The sequence below is a fragment of the Cynoglossus semilaevis genome, chromosome 3 (genome assembly GCF_000523025.1).
Source record: "Cynoglossus semilaevis isolate Cse_v1.0 chromosome 3, Cse_v1.0, whole genome shotgun sequence".
NCBI classification, from domain to species: domain Eukaryota; kingdom Metazoa; phylum Chordata; class Actinopteri; order Pleuronectiformes; family Cynoglossidae; genus Cynoglossus; species Cynoglossus semilaevis.
This window is the reverse complement of record NC_024309.1, coordinates 278,403-297,151: the sequence shown is the minus strand read 5'-3', so window position 1 is coordinate 297,151 and position 18,749 is coordinate 278,403. Positions and strand designations below refer to the sequence as shown.

The 18,749-nt window shown below is 38.1% G+C and overlaps 1 protein-coding gene across 2 annotated transcripts in view; it reads right to left on the bottom strand.

The window, feature by feature from the left end:
* Nucleotides 1-14,288, bottom strand: part of palmdb (palmdelphin b) — a 41,426-nt gene extending 27,138 nt beyond the window's left edge. For both annotated transcript variants that reach the window (XM_017031748.2, XM_008307359.3), the window contains exons 1-5: nt 14,126-14,288; nt 8,529-8,579; nt 2,770-2,850; nt 899-1,029; nt 89-203 (exon numbers count right to left, since the gene is read on the bottom strand). In XM_017031748.2, coding sequence (XP_016887237.1) covers nt 89-203; nt 899-1,029; nt 2,770-2,850; nt 8,529-8,573 — 372 coding nt within the window. In that variant the 5' untranslated portion in view covers nt 8,574-8,579; nt 14,126-14,288. The remainder of the gene's footprint in view (nt 1-88; nt 204-898; nt 1,030-2,769; nt 2,851-8,528; nt 8,580-14,125) is intronic.
* Between the last annotated feature and the right edge of the window lie 4,461 nt (nt 14,289-18,749).

Genomic DNA, 18,749 nt, shown 5'->3' with positions numbered 1-18,749 from the left:
TATATATATATATATATATATATATATAACTACAGCCCGGGGGATATAAATAACTACAAGAATGATTAAAATATTGATTTCATCCTACCTTGATTATGTCATCTGGCGTTCTCTCCACCTCTTTTAACAGCTTCAGAATGTTTTCTTCAGTGACACAAATGCTGATCTCCTGAGCCTCCAGAAACTGAATCTCCTCCTCTTTTCTGAATACAACAAGAAAACACTGAATTTATTGGAACAATAAATCAAACAATCATCACTCATCATCGGTCTCTTATAGCTTACTGAGGTTTTTTTTTAAAACACCTCAGTAAGCTATAAGAGACCGATTAAAAATGTCTATGTCTCTTTTGCAGAGGTGTGGACTCGAGTCGCATGACTTGGACTCGAGTCAGACTCGAGTCATCAATTTGATGACTTTAGACTCCACTTGACAAAATGTAAAGAGACTTGCAACTCGACTTGGACTCTAACATCAATGACTCGTGACTTCACTTGGGACTTGAGACTCGACAAGACTTGATAATTTCTCCAAAAGCCAAAGTGATCTGTGTAAATATATTATTATTTTGTTTAAAAGGACTCGAAAGGACTCAAAATAGAAACGGCAGGACATGGGACTTGACTTGACACTTTTCAGTCTTGACTTGGATGTATATTGGAGCTTGTTAAAAGTATTACACCTGTTTAGCATAACAATTAATAACAGAACAAAACAAAAGAAATCCAAACTCTCGAGTTTATGTGTGTTTTTTCAAAACCTGCATTTCTCATATACTTAAATAGGAGTTTATTTATTTCACACACAGGGCACTAGGACAGAAATGAGTATACAAGTCAGTATAAGATGTAGTGTTGACATTTAATATTCATTTTTGATGTGTTCGCAGCAGCTTACCTGATAATGTTACTCTGCAGCATGTCACTCTGTCGCTGTTCATCCTGAGCCTGTAACCTCATGGCTTCCTGTTCCTGTTCGGACTGCTGAGTAAGGCCATCCATCAGCCACTGCTCCCGTACAGCTTTCTTCTGTTGGTTATTCACACCAGCACACAAAAAACATCAGTATATGTTGTCCTAACCTGCCTGATGCATTTGTCTACATTTTGGTATTCAGTTATTTTCTTTTAGCTCAGCATCATCAATCTTTGTTACACTTCAAAGGATGTCTCTACATTGCCTCTTGAGCTTATGCTGACCTTTCAAATGATGCTCTAAAAAACCTAAATACTGCTGGTTACTATTGTAGGTCTCTATAGAGTCAATTTTTTCTGACATGACATTACTTAAACCAGAGGCTGCTGCTGGTTGCACTTCACCCAAACAATGCTAGTTCCACAGAAACAATACTAAAGTACTTAGGCAATCAGCCTCATTGTTAACTTGTCAATCAGTGGATTAGAAGATCTAGTAAGTGTGTTAACTTATTTTTAGTATATCTAAAAAGATATCAGTTAATCTTTTTAATTATAGTGAATGAAACTATGTTGCTATGCTTGAAGCATTTAAAAGTGTATGTTTGGTCTAATACAATCTCAGTTACCCTGTAGACCAGGCATGGGCAAACTACGGCCAGATAGCCGGATGCCGCCCGTTTCAGTTTTAAGGTAAACATAAACCTTGGTTTGAAAAAATGTACAATATTAAAATATTATTGCAAAGGAACCGCTTTATTACTGTAAATTTGGGATACAAGAGCACTTGTGAAACTGGGGATTTTGTGACACTGCAACATATGGTGGAAAGAGCTGAATAAAAGGTCTGGTATAAGACCACACCTCTAATAAATAAAAATATTATTTTAGAGAATAGTTATTAAATAACTAATAACAATAATGTATTACATTTCCATTAAAAATTATAGAATTCATAAATCATAAATTCTGATGTTGATATGCCAGCAAAGAATGCACATTGACAGTAAATATGTTGGACTACAATACTGACATATATCTATACATATATCTGACATATATCCACACATTGTTTCATTGTGTCTACAAAAATGTTCTCGTTAGCATACTGCAGTTGAGTAACTTCAGTCTGTCAATTGAAGATCTGGTGGGTTGATCCATGCATTCTTGGGCAAGGTCTGCAACTTCTTTTCATATGAAAGAAAATGCATATGTATATATATTTGTCCCAAATACATACGTATGTGTGTATATATGTACATTGCTTCTTTATTGTTATCCTCTTAAAGTGACTTATTGTCCATTTTCTCTTGTTGTTGAAACACTAAAGCTCAAAAAGCACGAGTAAAATTCCTGGTGGGTGCACTAGGTGGGAGCATCTGCCTTACAAACAGCAAGCCTTCAGTTTGAGCCTGGGAAGAACCGAATTAATGGAATTAATGGAAACTCCTGTGTGAGTTGCAAAGACTCACACTTTCACCAAAGAACTACAGTTGATTCTAAAAAATGTTTTGACTGAGACATTGACAAGGCTAGCTAGCTTAATCAGTAGCGCATGGGACTCTTTATACCATGGTCGTGGATTCGAGCCCCATTTGTGCGATTTTCTTTTCTTTCATCACAAGCATTGGTTGTTCAGTGGTGAAATTCTTGTGTGCCATGTAGGAGGCCCGAGTTTGATTCCTGGCCAATGCAAGTCACTTTCTGTAAAATGTCCACATAGTGGGACCACTAAAGGGCTCTAGGAATTGCTCATGGAATGGATGTGTCCGCACATTTGTTGGTTCTATAGAATAGTGGTTTGTGTCACTTGTTTAAATGGTAAACAAGTGACACAAACCGCTACCATAAATACCTTGATGTACTGCAATTTCAGTTTCTCCTCTTCTATCTCTCTTCTTTTCTTGGCAATGTCCTCTTGGATTCTTCTTTTTTCCTGCAGGGGAATGTCAAAAATATTATTCTTACAAAGTAGAACTGTTGTATTTGTTTATGTTTTTTAGTCACCCTGTTCTTTGTCATATCTTGTAACAAATTCAAAGAATCATTCATTTAATTAATGTCAGGGTATTGGTGGGGTGGATTGGGTATGTATTGGGCAAGGCAATAATTTTTACATTTAATTTTACATTTATGCATTTAGCAATCAAGCTACAATGACAGATAGATAGATAGATAGATAGATAGATAGATAGATAGATAGATAGATAGATAGATAGATAGATAGATAGATAGATAGATAGATAGATATAATCTACTAATAACAGTGGATATTCATAGATTAGTAGTATAAGTTGTAGTATATTAGTAAATAATTATATTATATTTTTAAATATACCACATTATCTATATGGTATGTATATGTATATATAAGCAAAATAACTATATCTATAAAAGCAGTTACTTGAGCAAGCACATAGTATAGTATACTAATAGTTTAGTAATACAAACAGTTTAAGTAATTAAATAATTAAAATAAACAGTTTTGAATATTGTCACGTGTGGGCATCGACATGGCAGGAAGCAGGCAGGACCCAAATGCAGGAGGCTGGTGCAGGTAGTTTATTTCAAAACTCAAAAATCCAAAAACCAGGAAAGAAGCGTACGCAAAGTTGAGCAGAGCTGAGAACAGGAACAAACTTGCCCAGTAACAGACTAGGAACAGCTACAAGAAAATGCTCGACACAACGCTGGCACAGACGAGAGTGTACAGCGCACACAAAGACAGCAAACACACATCGCACAATGATCCCACAAGGCCAGAGTGAGGGAGAGAGGTATATATCCAGGGAGCACCAGGTGACACAAGTGAGGCTAATTGCAGACACACAGGTGAGTGTGATAACACAGATTACCCGACACAGCAGACAGCAGGAACAGGAAACAGACAGACCTGACAAATATAGACAATTTCAGTAAGGTATAATGCTTCAAAAAGTGTATAACCATATTTTTGTAGGATTTACAGGATAGTACTATGCATAATATTTCCAGGATAATACTATACATAACATTAGATATGTATGACATACATAGATGTATTATATGTGTATATGCATACAGTGCTCAGCAATGAGTACACCCTGCAGATTCATCAGAAAACCTTTAGTTTCCATACGGAATCAACATTTACTATGGAACAATACACTACAAAACATTGCCCCAAATGTCGACCATTGACTGCAAGCAAGATGTGTTACTTTGCTTTCACGAAACAAAACTTTTTTCCTAACAAACTGATTCAACCCCATTTGCAAAAATGAGTCTTTGGACAAAAGCCAAACTTAAGACTATACAATTCTAATAAGCAAGATATAAACCACAGTAGATTCTAATTATTTACTTAAGAGGTGTCCACCTGGCATTTGATTATAAAAAGGGCATAATTTAACAAAGAAATTTCACTCCTATGGAAGAGAAATGTCCCAAAAATCCATGAAAGAAAATAATTTCTTTAGAAGGGGCTACAAGAAAATCAGAAAAGCTTTAAACATCACTCAGGGTAGTAGTGGCTTGGTTAACCACTAGAAAGCGGACTTGGGTCCAGAAAGTTTCAGGTTTGAGTCCACCAGCTGCTTACTCTGGTGACGCAGATGCAAATGTTTCAACTTAAACTTTACTTTACTTTACTTAAAAAATGAATACTGTTGCAAAAGTGACCCAAAAATTTAAGAAAGATGGAAGCACAACCAACATCTCAACATGAAGCATGTTCTGATGAGAAAAGGTGAACAAAAATCACTATGCAAGTTCACTGCAGTTAGCTTAAGAGGTAAAAAGCCAAACTGGAGTGACTGTTTCCCGTGACACAAGACTTTTTAAATGTGGTGTACTCATTTATGCTGAGCACTGTATATACACATCCACTGACATACACAGACAAACATATATACATACATACAAATATATACCCCTAATATTCATATATATATATATATATATATATATATATATATATATATTTATATATACACTTTTATATACACACATACTTGCATATGTGTATAAGCATATATATACAAATATACATAAACATGTACTTAGAAAATAGATATATTCCGGTGAAGAGTTGAAAAGTTTAATTGCCCGGTGGACAGGAGATTTTGAGTTCAGACTCATCTGATTTCCATTGTCCAAAATGGCTTTTTTTGCCACTGTCACCAGAGGGTCGCCATTGTCCAGAATGGCGAGCAGTTTGCCAGGTGTTCTCTTTTTTTGCCACTGTCACCAGAGGGTCCAGTTAGGTTTTCAACACAGAGCCAGACTTCCTGATCAGCTTTTCCAGTATGTGTAAGTCTTTTTTTGATGTGGTGTGCTGTTCCCAGTTAGGTTTTCAACACAGAGCCAGACTTCCTGATCAGCTTTTCCAGTATGTGTAAGTCTTTTTTTGATGTGGTGTGCTGTTCCCCTTAGCACATGACAGTGCATGAAATGACGCTGGCAACCACAGAGTGGTGAAACATTTTCAGGAATCTACTGTCTACGTTGAAAGACCTGAGTATCTGTACAATCTACTCTGGGCCTTCTTATAAAGCTGCCTACTGTCTGCCCAGTCCAGCTTATTGTCCAGCCACAGCCCAAGGTATACATAGGTCTCCACGACCTCCACCTCCTGACACTTGATGGGAACTGGTCTTGGTTTGAGTTTGGATTTCCCAAAGTCTACGACCATCTCCTTGGTCTTGGAGGTGTTGAGCTGATTTGATTTACACCAGGCAACAAAGTTCCTCATGAGGCGCCTGCACTCCTCGTTGTTGTTCCTAATACCCCCAAGATGGCTGTTTCATCTGCAAATTTATGGATGTAACACAGCTCGGAGTTGTACCAGACGTCAGAGGCAATGGGGGGAAGAGGAGAGCAGGCAGCACCGTCCCCTGAGTTGTTGCTGCCTCGGTGTCAGACGTGATGTCATTCAGCCTTACATACTGTGGTCTGTCTATGAGGTGGCTGGAAATCCTAGCAACAAGCCAGGGGTCCACTTGCATTCGAATCAGTTTATCCAGGAGTGCAAGTGGCTGGATGGTGTTGAAAGCGCTAGAAAAATCCAGGCAGAGGATTCTCACAGCACCACTCCTCCTGTCCAGATGTAAGTGAGCTTGGTGCAGGAAGTAGAGGATAGTATCCTCTACCTCAACCTCAGCTCTGTAGACAAACTGTAGGTTGTCCTGGGCATACTGCACCTCAGGCCTGAGGAAGCTGAGGAAGATCTGCACCATAGTCTTATCAGATGTGATGTGAGTGCCACCAGCTAGAAGTCGTTCAGCTCACTGGATCGGTTCTTTTTTGCGAACTTGAATGATGCATGACATCTTCCAGATGGCTGGCACTCTCCCTAGTCGAAGACTATGTTTCTAGATCTCTTGGAGTGGCTCCCCTAGTTTAGTAACACAGGTCTTCAGTAGCCGTGCACACACCTTGTCCAGGCTGGCTGCCTTCCTAGGTTAGTGTTTCCTCAGTTCTTTCCTGAATAGGTCAGCAGGGATGGGGATGTGATGAAGGGAGGAGAGGGGATGGGAGAGGAAGGAAAAAGGGGAAGCGCGGTGTGATGAGGGGAACGGACAGGAGATCAAGGGAGAAAAGAAGGAGGGGAGGAGGTGTTGAGGGGTGGTGGTGGAGGAGAAGAGTAGAGACGGGAAGGTTGGAATTGGTATTAGTGCCGGCAAAGGGGCCCCCCTCCTCTGAGCTGACTTTAGCTTTGTGGCCTGTGATGGTTCTCACACCATCCCATACCTCCCTCGTGTTGTTCTGTTGCAGCTGCTCCTCTACCTTTCTCCTGTAGATGTCTTTTACATCCCCTTAGGCAGCAAGCCAGGGGTCCACTGAGATGAGCATCTCATCAGGGAGCAGATGAGATGCTCTCATCTCCCTGTTGTTTCTCCTGAAGTCTCCTTTCTGTTGAGGACAGCTTTGACTTCCTGTGTTACCTATGGTTTATTATTAGGGTAACGCCGTACAGTCTTTGCAGGGGCAACCACATCTAAACAAAAATTAAGATCATCCGTTAGGCGGTGGGTAACACCTTTGATGTCCTCGTCTGGACTCATCCAGCACATCCCAGTCTGTGGTGTCTCTCTGTTTGAACTCAGCTTCAGGAGTCCATCTCCTGATGGAGCGTTTGATGATTGGTTGCCTTTGGACTCTGGCTGGATGTGAACTACGTTGTGGTCAGACTTGCCCAATGAGGGCAGGGCGGTGACTCTGTATGCCTCTTTGACAACCCTGTTGTCTATGTTGTCTATGCTCTGCATCAATGTGAAGAAGACCAAGGAGATGATCATCAACTTCAGAAGGGGGAGACACCCCTCCCCTGCACATTAGAGGGACAGCGGAGGAAGTGGTCTCCACCCACCCCGCAAATGCACTGTTTGCCTGCCTCCCCTCAGGAAGATGGCTACGGAGCACCAAAAGCAGGACCACCAGACTGAGGAACAGCTTCTTCCCTGAAGCTGTGAGACTGTTGAACTCCGGTGGACCCCTGTAACCCTCCCCTTTCCCCACATTGACTCTGCCAATACCCCTCCCCCCTACAACCACCTCACAACAGAAAATATGTGGTGGCCTGCACACACATGTTGCTCTTGTTGCCCTGACAAGTGTTGTTGTTCTTGTTCTTGTTCTTGTCTTTCACTCATGCACAATGGTCACTTTCTCTTCTTGCTGCACTATGCCAAACTCTTACCCTCTGTCACTTGTACTCGATCCAGGACCAGGGAAACTAATAATGTTCATCCTATGTCTAACGTGTTGCAATGACAATAAAGAACCTTGAGTCCTTGAGTCCATACGTTAAGTGTGACCAGCAGGAGGCAGGGGGTTGCACAAAACCAAAATAAGGGATTAAGCTGGGTTGTGTTACTTATCCTGGCTTATTCTGAAGTTCGACTTCATGAAGAAGCAAGAAAAAGCTAACCGGGCCTTGTTACTATGGTGATATGTTTTTTGCTGCCCACATGCTCCTGATCAGGTTAACAGCCAGGGTAAGATTAATCCTAGTGATTCACCGGTATTTCTACCATCAATCCTTTTACTAATAATGTTTGCTTTACAGCATATCCATGGTCTTTTGAATATGTTGCATCATTTTAATCATCCTGCATTACAATATGACATACTATATCGTCATTTTATTTAAGTCTCTTGACTGTTTGTAATTGCAAGTGCCATAGATGGGTCAAAATAGAAACATGGAACCATCCATGAAATATACAAAATCTACAAGGTAAATCAAGGATTAAAATTACACATTTTAATCTATTAGAGATACAAGGCTATCTAAATTATATGTGTTAAAATCAAGGCCCAAGGGCGAAATGTGGCCTGTCAAGTCATTTTGTGAGGCCACAGGGGTTAAAAAGTGCTTAATTACCTCATAATAAAGTCCAAACTGCTGAGTTTCTTAACTTGATAAACTATACATTTTTTAAATAAACAGAGCAATGTAGAATGTTAGTAACTTGAATAAATAATAATCAATTGAGTGATACAGTTACAACTGGCCCTTCAAGGAGAACTATATTGCTGATGTGGCCCCCTGGTGAAAATGAGTTTGACACCCCTGATCTAAATAGACAGTTAAAATCAGTGCAAAACATCAGCTGTGTTGCATGTACTTACTGTAATGATTTGTAGCCGCTCCTTTAATAGATCAGCTTCCTCCATGATGCCCTACAGCAAACAATCAGAAAAGCAGGTTGAGTGATTAGTGAACATGTTTTTACAATAAATCTAAGAAAACTGTAATATAACACTAAGAACTGTCTATAAGAACTGGAGGCAACCAGCCATCCGTGCACACCTGCTAGCATAGCATTACACGACCTGAGCTCTGGTTCAAAAACTCTGACAATGATGTATTATGGTGTTTTTGTTATGGATTTATTTCTCTGCTGAGCCCCCTTTTAGTTCATAAGAACATTTATGTGCCCCTTAACCCAATACAGAAAAACATATACACACACACACATTTTGTTTTCAGAATGTCCAGTGTAACAGGTTATCTTTTAACATTCAATGTTGCCATTAATCATACTTTTTTTATTCAAATATTGCCTCTCTGCAAAAAAGGGTTATAAAACATAAGTGGAAAAAAACATAAACCTGAAGGTATGTTTTTTGTGAAATTGTTTTTAACAATATGCTGCATTTTGTTTCATTAATTCATTCCACCCCTACCCCTGCAATGACACTGTGCCCCACATAAAGGGCACGCCCCACCCGCAGGCAACCTCTGTCCTAAGTGATGGATATGCAGATGCAGTCTGAAGACACTATAGTCTGCCGAAGATGTTAAATTAAGTGAAATTTATAGGGGCAGCCCTGTTCTCCATGAAATCCACTATACAACATGATGACTCATGTAGAGGTTATGGTTATAGAATACAATAAAATATATTCTATTCTCAGATAGAATGTATGTAAATACATATTATGTATACTGTTTTGTGTGTTTTACCTCGTGTTGTCTCTAAGACATTCCAAATATACTCTTAAGCTTGGATTCACCAAAATAGACATTCAAAGGACAATACTGACAGGACTCTGCCAGCAAGGTGGCCACCTGTTGCCACTATGTGGGTTTGACCTAGCACGGCTGAAAATAGAAGCACTGTGAGGCTGCCGTTTCCATGACTCAGAGTTTGCAGCAGGTGACACATTGTGGCAGAATGACAGTTAATGGTGGGGAAACTTCCAGCAACCTTCAGTCATTTGGAAAAGGCTCGCAAAGCTTTTTGATGTGTAGGCAGCCATATTGTTCAAGTGAAATGAGGAGGAATCCAGAAGTCTTTGAAAGTCCTTGGTAAGTAAATCATTATGTGATATTTCATAAAAAACAGAGATCGCAGTTACAGGTAAAACCAGTGAATGGCTAACTTGAGAACACAATAGGATGTCTCTTTGGTTAATGAAAAAATTTTCACCTCCCTGACCCCTCCCAAAAAAAAAAAAAAAAATAACACAGGACACACATACAAACCAATGCTTCATCCTCTGCTTTGTGTTTAGATGGGAGTTCTGTCAAATACCTGTTCATTTTGTGCTAGTCCTACCAGTATTGAGATTCTTCGTTTTTTTTTTTTTTTGCCAGTCTCTTGAGGTTCTTCGTTTTTTTTGTTTTTTTTGTTTTTTTTGCCAGTCTCTTTAGCATTTACAGCATTAATGTTAATTATATGCTCCGTTAGGTTTCATTCATTCATTCCATCCTCCCTAGGGGACGGGCCCCCCACTTTGGGAATCTCTGTTCTAACGTGTTTTTACTGTTTAAGACAGTTCCAAGCTTGGGTCTTGGACTGGACATTTTCCCTTCCTGTGATAAAATAAAGACACACCATGTACAGTTCAAGGCACATATTCAATGTGACAATATGAACCTTTCTCTAGAATTTAGACAAAAGAAAAAAAATAAAATCAAGATTTTTTTTAAATCCCGACCATTTACTTGCATTTACTAGTTATTGAAATATGTTTTGTTATTTTTTGTCCTTATATTTCCTCTCCTTATTATTTTTCTGTTGTATTTTTTGTTTAAAGAAACTGAAAATATGTTAGTCCAATAGTGCATAAAAAGTCAAAAAAGGTAAATAAATATGAATTGCACTTCAAAAATGTATTCACAACAAATACATTACAAAAAAAATATTTATTAAAATTACATTTTTTAAAAAGTCACAAACCTTCCATCCCAAGTCAATAGACATTATTCGTACACTCCTGGGAAACATGATGCAAGACGACCCAAAAATAATTTTGAAGCCGAGCAGAGTCTAAATTAAAATCTAATAGAATTATGTGCACAACATTGGCAGAGGATGGATTACTGCTTCTGAATACGTTTTTTTTTTATTTAAGCCCTTGATTGCTATGGCATCAGAATACACAATGGTGATGCACATAGTCCAATGGGGCTGATTATACAATATGAAATCATTGCCACACAATTTTTGTGTAGAACCAGCCAAGGTGTTCTTGATAAAACAACACATGGAAATCTTTCTATCTAACTATCAATCAATCAATCAATCAATCTATCTATCTATCATCTATCTATCTATCTGTCATCTATCTATCTATCTGTCATCTATCTATCTATCTACCTGTCTGTCTGTCTGTCTTTCTGTCTTTCTATCTATCTATCTGTCATCTATCTATCTATCATCCATCTATTCATCTATCAATCTATCTATCTATCATCCATCTATTCATCTATCAATCTATCTATCTATCATCCATCTATTCATCTATCAATCTATCTATCTATCTGTCTATCTATCTATCCATTCATCTATCCATCTATATTTCGGAAAAACTATATTGTATTATTGTATGTTGGGTAATATAAAACTATATTGTATTATTGTATGTTGGGGAGGTAAAAATTCAGGTGGTGTTTTGTCTTATATTTGTCCAATGCCTCATTGTCTGTCTTAAAATTGCTCTCATCATTGACAATAACTCATACTTTTTAAAAGGCAAAAAGTGGTGCCAACTGATCAGGAGCTCAAGTCCAATTAGAATGAAAAGTAAAGGAAAAAATAAAGAGTATTAACAAAAATATGAAAATGTGAATATGAACAAACTTACAATTTATTTATTTATTTCTCTAAATCGAATCTGCATTAAAATACCTTGGATTGTGTAGAAGTGTAGTTGATATTATATTTTATTTAAATTTCTAACTTTGGTTCTTGATTACCTACGAGTGAAGTATACAGTTGAAAATAAAGTCAACCTTAATTCCCCTGTCTGTCTGGCCGTCTTAACTCCTAATGAGGTCTAATCCCACGTCCTCTGCTTCTAATCTGAACTCTGGTAGATTAAAAGGCGTAAAACTGCAATGGATTTCTGTATTTTTACATTTTGCTGAAGAGACAAACTTGTGTTTTGTACTGATATGTAATTGTGATGCTGCTCAGACTTTTATGTTCTTTAAGATGAAGGATTCAGCTTTCAAAGTTACATTTACTTTTGTTACCAAAATTACCACACATACAGACAGGTTACAATTAGTGATGTCCAGTAATATCCAATATAAAAGCCAACCAATATTATCAGCCCGATATTAGCATAATTATGTAATAACGGTAAAAATCATTATCGGGTTTTCCTCCGATAATGAAAACCTGATAATGCAATGTCTGGGTTTTCTATAATAATATATTTTGTCCAGACAATGTTAATTTGAGGAATGCCTCTAGTGGGGCATCACAATAAAAGCAGATAATGTATTAATTCCACTACAGGAAATACGTATGTAATGTGACCTAAAAATATTATTTGTGGAAAAACAGCCTCATATTTTTTGGTATCGGCCGATACCAGAATCGGAAATAATGGGTTTGGACAATATCAGCAACAATATCGGCAAAAAGTAAATATCGGACATCCCCAGTTAAATATATATTATACTTAAGCTAATGAAGAGCAGACAGACACTAGCTACTTAAGTGTAACTGTTGTTTGTTTTGTGGTAGCCAAATAAAGCTGTCTCTTGTTTACACCTGACATTACACAGTACACACAATAGCATTTCTTTTGGCTCTACAAAGTATTTTAGCACTTTTAAAGTGTGCTTTCATAAGTACAAGTAAGATGATGTTTGGTCTCTCTCTCGTACTCTTTGGACACCAATCCCTGGCTATCACTGGTTGACATTGAAAACTTCAAACTGCAATTTGAAAAAGCTAAACAGGTGTTCTCCCTGTTTTTTACATACATGATCTGAAATTCCTTTGCATACAGAATGCTACCTCAGCACCGACAACCTCCTACTGTTGTACACTTTAAATACACCACGATGGAAAAACTGAAAAAGGGCGATAAGCAAAATGTCCTAAAAGGGATTGAATATCAACACAGCGTTCCAGAGATGAAGCTCGACTGGTAATTCTTTGTTTATTAATAAGTGGTAGTACATAGTAAAAAAAAAAAAAAAAAGCTCGACTGGTAATTCTCTGTTTATTAATAAGTAGTAGTACATAGTAAAAAAAATGCATGTGTCTGAGTTCGTTTGTTTAAAATTGTTAATTTATGTAGCTTTAATGATTAAAATTGTTAATTTATGTAGCTTTAAGTCAAGTATTGGGGACTACAGAGGCATAACATTATTTGACTTAAATTCTGAATTTTATCACCTTTTTACAATTACAATGTAATGCAAACTATATATTCTCCAATAACTTCAAGTGACAGCAGAACACACCAAACATGCATCACACCCTTTAAAGGCTGAAAAGTGTTCTGTACTAACAATGAAAAATACTTTGGTTTCGCAATATGAAGTTTAAAGTGATATCTTCCAACCCATTGCATTTGACATTTTTGAAATGAAAACGGACACATGTCCATGTGCAATTAGCAGACAGTACCATTAAAAAATGTATTTCATATGTATTCAAAAGCATTGAAAATGCTACACATCACATCATCATTTCATAACTTTAGTGCTCCTTCGTAGGGTCGTCAATCTCTCTATGTGAATGTGTGCCAGACCTTTGGTAAGAACATACAAACAACTGACAGCTTAAGAAACAAGTGACAGGTTAAAGACCAGTTAAGTGATAGGTCAAAGGATTATAGAGTCAAGAGACCCTCGTAGCTCAGTGTGAAAAACCACTCCCTCTGTGAAAAACCAATTCGTGGAAAAATCAGTTTCACAAAAGGTTGGGGACTTAAAAACATACTGTGGCCATTAAGATGGATAGATAGATAGATAGATAGATAGATAGATAGATAGATAGATAGATAGATAGATAGATAGATAGATAGATAGATAGATAGATAGAGAATGAAATATACAGATATAATTATATATATATATATAGTATATATTGTATAATTGTGTTACATTCAATGAAAACATAATAAAAGTGTGAAAGTCATTGTTCTCTATATGGCTACAGTTCTAGATATATTTTTTTGGTGCTTTGAATCCACACTATTTTTTTCACTGCAGTATTAACATTGTTCTGTTAGATTTACAGTTTTTGTTGTTGTCGTTTTTTTTCCCCCAAAAGTTTTTTGACTTATTTTGGGAGCCCTGTCAGTAAAACAACAACAACAATTTACCAATATACGATTGCACACACGACTTAAATATACAAATTGCTTTTTTTTTTTCTCTTTCAAAGTGATGGGAATCGAGCAGTAAATCATCTCCACTCCTGCAATCCTTTCAGACAAATAATTGACTTAATGTGATGGAGAAGTCTACTCACCGGCAGCAAGCTGTGAATGTCAATTCCTGAGCCAGTTAGCAAAGAATACAGAGTGTGAGATGGAGCTTCAGTTCACAGCTGTTGTCACATTACTGAGCGAAGAGCTGTAATGGGAGATTGTGTAGGCAGACGGAGATCCAGGTCTCTCTCTCTCTCTCTCTATCACTCTCTCTCACATTGCATGCTGGGAGTTGTGGTATGTGTTAGAGTTAGAGTGAGTTGTGGTTATAAGGGATGTGGAGTGTTGTTTTTATAAAATGGTAATTATTTTATGCACCAATATGTTAATGCAGAGATTAATTAAAATCAGATGTTTGGGTTGATATACTTAAAAAAAATTAGAGTTTTTTTTTTGTAATCAAACAATCTAAGTGTAGTTTTAGCTTGACATCTTTGGATCATTTCCATAGGAAACCAACACATACAAATTATTACCTACCATGGGCATATGGACAGAACACTCTATCCTACATAAACTATTAGTATTATGAACAATATTTTACCACAGAGTGTTGCATTACCTGTATGAAGTAAGGTACAATATGAAATATAAAAGTGATACATGCGCTTTTGATTATTTCATTATTTGTATCAACATTTTATGAGCACAGTCGATACTGAATCAATACTTGTGTGGGTATTGAATTACGGTACAACAACATCGAACCTCCCATCACTAATAAGGGTGATCCAAATATTACTGTGAGAGTGTATCAAAAGCACGGAAGTTAAATCAGGAGACAGGAAACCCTCGAAAGTGGACATAAAACACAGAAAAATCAGTTAACATGGAGGCCACACAGGATGTCTTTAGTTTAGCATAGAATCATTTATTGATCGCTACCGGTATGAATTTTGCTAGCCCGTAAAAATCCATATATTAGCCGCATTATCGTTTAAGGGTTCAAAGTTTGTGAAAAAGTACTGGCTTATAGTCCAGAAATAACGGTGCATGTAAACAAATGTTCATTTTTTATCCTGGAAATATGTTTTTGCATTCATTAAAGACTACACAGCCATTTCATAGTATTTCTCTTATTCTAAATGAACTCACTCATGTTCCCCAGGAGCTGTTACCATGACAACTAGAGTGGAAGAGCATTTTCTCGAGCATCGCTGGTCTAAAGATAGAGCCCCTGTAACACACTGCAAAAGGGACTATTTTCAACAGAGCAAAGATGTGTGGCTACAGTAGATACTGAAGGGTATGATAGTGATACACCTATGACCAATGCAACACTGAGGTAATTGAGGTATTACTTTGCAGTGTCTTCAAGATTAGGAGAATTAGTTTTGAGCTTTACTAGTCTCAGACAGATTTCTTTTTCAACACCATCTTCAATATCTGCATCACATCAGTACACTTACAATCTCACCAAAACTCTAAATACAGCAGTTCCACGGTATACGGTATCCTTGTCTTACCACGTTTCTTGGTTATGTCACCTTCTTCCACACATTTATTAAGGAAGTTTTGTTCCAATATTCCAACATACGGAGCTTCAAGATTCTGAAATGAGGTATCTAATATATACAAAACAGTTTGATGTGAAATAAGCAATTATTATGAAGTGTGCAAGTTCAAAGGTACGTTACACAGCAAAACCAAAGACGTAAAGAGAAGTACAAAATTCTGACGTGTGCATGTGTCATGTCTCTTCGTGTCATCTCTTCAACTTTAACTGTTCAGAAGTCTCATAGCAAAGGTGAAGAAATAATTTTTAAATATGGTTGTTTTGTAGTTCACATATCTGTACCTGCGGCCTAAGGGTAGAAGTGGTAACAGTCCGTGTTTGGGGCCTTTGGGAATGGAGGCTGCTCTTGTGTGGACTTTTTGGTGGTGGGGATGCTCTGCAGTCAGGGCAGGGGTGTCCTGATTATCCTCTCAGCAGTCTTGACTACTCCCTGCGACTTTTGCTTGCAGCAGTAGTGCTGCTGTACCACTCTGTGATGCAGCGGTGCTCCCAACGACACAGCTAAAGAAGATATGAAGGATCCTTGTTTGGCGTCATGCCAAAGGTAGACCTGCTACCTTTCTTCTGTAGGCCTTGGCTGTAGGCTTTCCACCCTCGGTGATACGATTATTCACTGCTGTGTGATCTGCAACTTCAGGATGATGTTGTTCTTGTGGGAGGCGACACAGTCATGTGTGAACATGGTGTAGAGGATGGTAGTAGGGACACATACTGGGGGTGTCAGTGTTGGTGATGATGCTGGCTGAAGTCCTTGTACCAATCCGGACGGAGTGGGGCATGCTAGTCACAAATTCTAGGGGCCAGTCGCAAAGGGTGGGGTGTGGGATGTGTACAGCTTGTGGGTGAATTTCTGTGGTATAACTGTATTGAAGGCTGAGCTGTAGGGTGGGTCATCACAACTCCCTCAAAACATTTTGCTATGATTGGAGTAAGTGCTTCTGACCTCCAGTCGTCCAGACAAGTGGGTGGGCTTTTTATAGGAAGTGAAGCAATGGTTGTTGTTTTGAAGCAGGTGGGAACAATGCATTGGCTGAGAAAGAGTTTGAATATGGAGGTGAGAACGTGAGCCAGTTTGTCAGCACATGCTCAAAAGGCTTGTCCCGGGAGGTTGCCTGGTCTTCGTGCCTTGTGGAGTTTAATCCACCTCAGTACTCTGAGCGCCTAGCCTGAAACTGTTTTGGGGAGGGCAGAGGTGTTGAGTGGTCAGCAGTGCTGTAGAAGTTGTCCAGCTACTTTCTATACTGCCTCCTGGCTACTGTGATGGCTTTCCTCTGTCCGTACCTCGCAGCTTTGTACTCCCTGATTTAAAAGCAAGGGAGCAGGTACACAGATCTTTTACCTGACTGTTGACCCAGGGCTTCTGGTTGAGGAACTTCCTGACTCTTGTGTTGGCCACAATGTTATCAACACAACTGCTAATGCATGCTGTCACAGAGGTAGTATGCTGACAGAGGAATCGTTTAGAGTGGCTGTAACAAAACAGTCCTGCTGGGTACTCTAAGAGTCTGTGGTTCAGAGTTTGACCTGTTTAGTGAAAAGAAGTTAATTTGTTTTAGTCTTGTTTTTTTTATTTTGTAAGCATTAGGTGGCGTTGTCTGGCTTTTTCTTGGTGTACCAATTGATAGCAATACCAATTGATTAATTCACCTGTAACTGAGGAACAATTATTTTCCTCCATGGAGCGAAAAAAAAAAGCGCTTGAACATTTGGAATTAATATCACTGACTAACATTAGCCATATTGTCATTATCACTGACTGGTTTCCTTTGAAACCAAGGTAAATCTCGAACTCTGATTCTCTAGATGTCAAGCGTGGATTCTCCGACTACACCACTCTTAATTAAGAGCACAATATATGACCTTTTAGATTTTTATGTCACTTTTACACGTCATTGGTCATGTGACTCAGGCTAAATGAATGAAGCCACGACATAGTGTTTTCTGAAGCACTGTATCATGACTTCAAAGATGTACTTCTAGTATTCCACTTCTCCAGGAAACCATATGTTCCCCACAAATCCTCACTATTCAGTTGGGCCTGCCACATTCAACTGGGATCTTGCCATCTGAGTCCACTTTGTTACCAGGCTGTGATATGTCTACACTATATCCTGACTTGATAGACATCAGGTGTGCACCTGTGCATGTGACCAGTATTGGTTATAAACAAACAAAGTTAACACCACTTCTGTGCAATCACAATGACTCTAAATCAGTGACAAAAAAAGAAAAAAAAGTCATCCACATAGGCATTCAGGGTAATAAGCGAAACTATAGACTTAGAAAGGATGAACATGTTTTACTATCATTTGGTACATACGCACTTAAAACAGTCAGAGTAATCAAGGCAACCTCTAAGCAACCATCAAGAACCACAAAGTGATGCTGACTGTGTTTATCAAGACCATTACAACCCAATGAAAAATAAAATAAAATATATCAATTTATACAATATATTGATACAGACCATACAGTGGCAGTTGGAGTGGTGCATATTTCTCTATAGTGCGTGTTTATGTGTTGTCGGAGCTCATGCATTCGCACATAATTGCTTTCCAGAACAGAATGTGAGTGGGTGTGAGCTTTGGAGGTGTTATGAAGCCTTCTCAGGCTTCAACAGGCAGCCTGACATTTGGCTGAACAGTGCCAGCCTGGATAAATCATTTTATTCTCATTCATTAGAGATATGATGGAGAATTTCACATCGTCATGTGAAAGGCTCTGATATAGTCATCTCCACCTTTTAGACCGTAATTTTGATGGATGATATTTCCTTCAGTTGTTTTGTAATTAAATAGTAAAACTCCTAAATTAGAATGAAGGATTGTTCTAACTGAAGAACAATCCTTCTTAGACCGTAATTTTGATGGATGATATTTCCTTCAGTTGTTGTGTAATTAAATAGTAAAACTCTTGAAATTAGAATGAAGGATTATTCTAACTAAACTGATATCAGCTATCAAGGGTAAAACACCAGGGACATTGTAGATGATAACAATTCAAATTACATGCTATCATTACAATAAAGAAGAAAGCATAAGTCAGAAATGAATATATATATATACAGTATATACACAGTATATATATACTATGGCATGCCGTTCAGGAAATTAATCTTTGAATATATATACAAAAAGTCTGAATATATA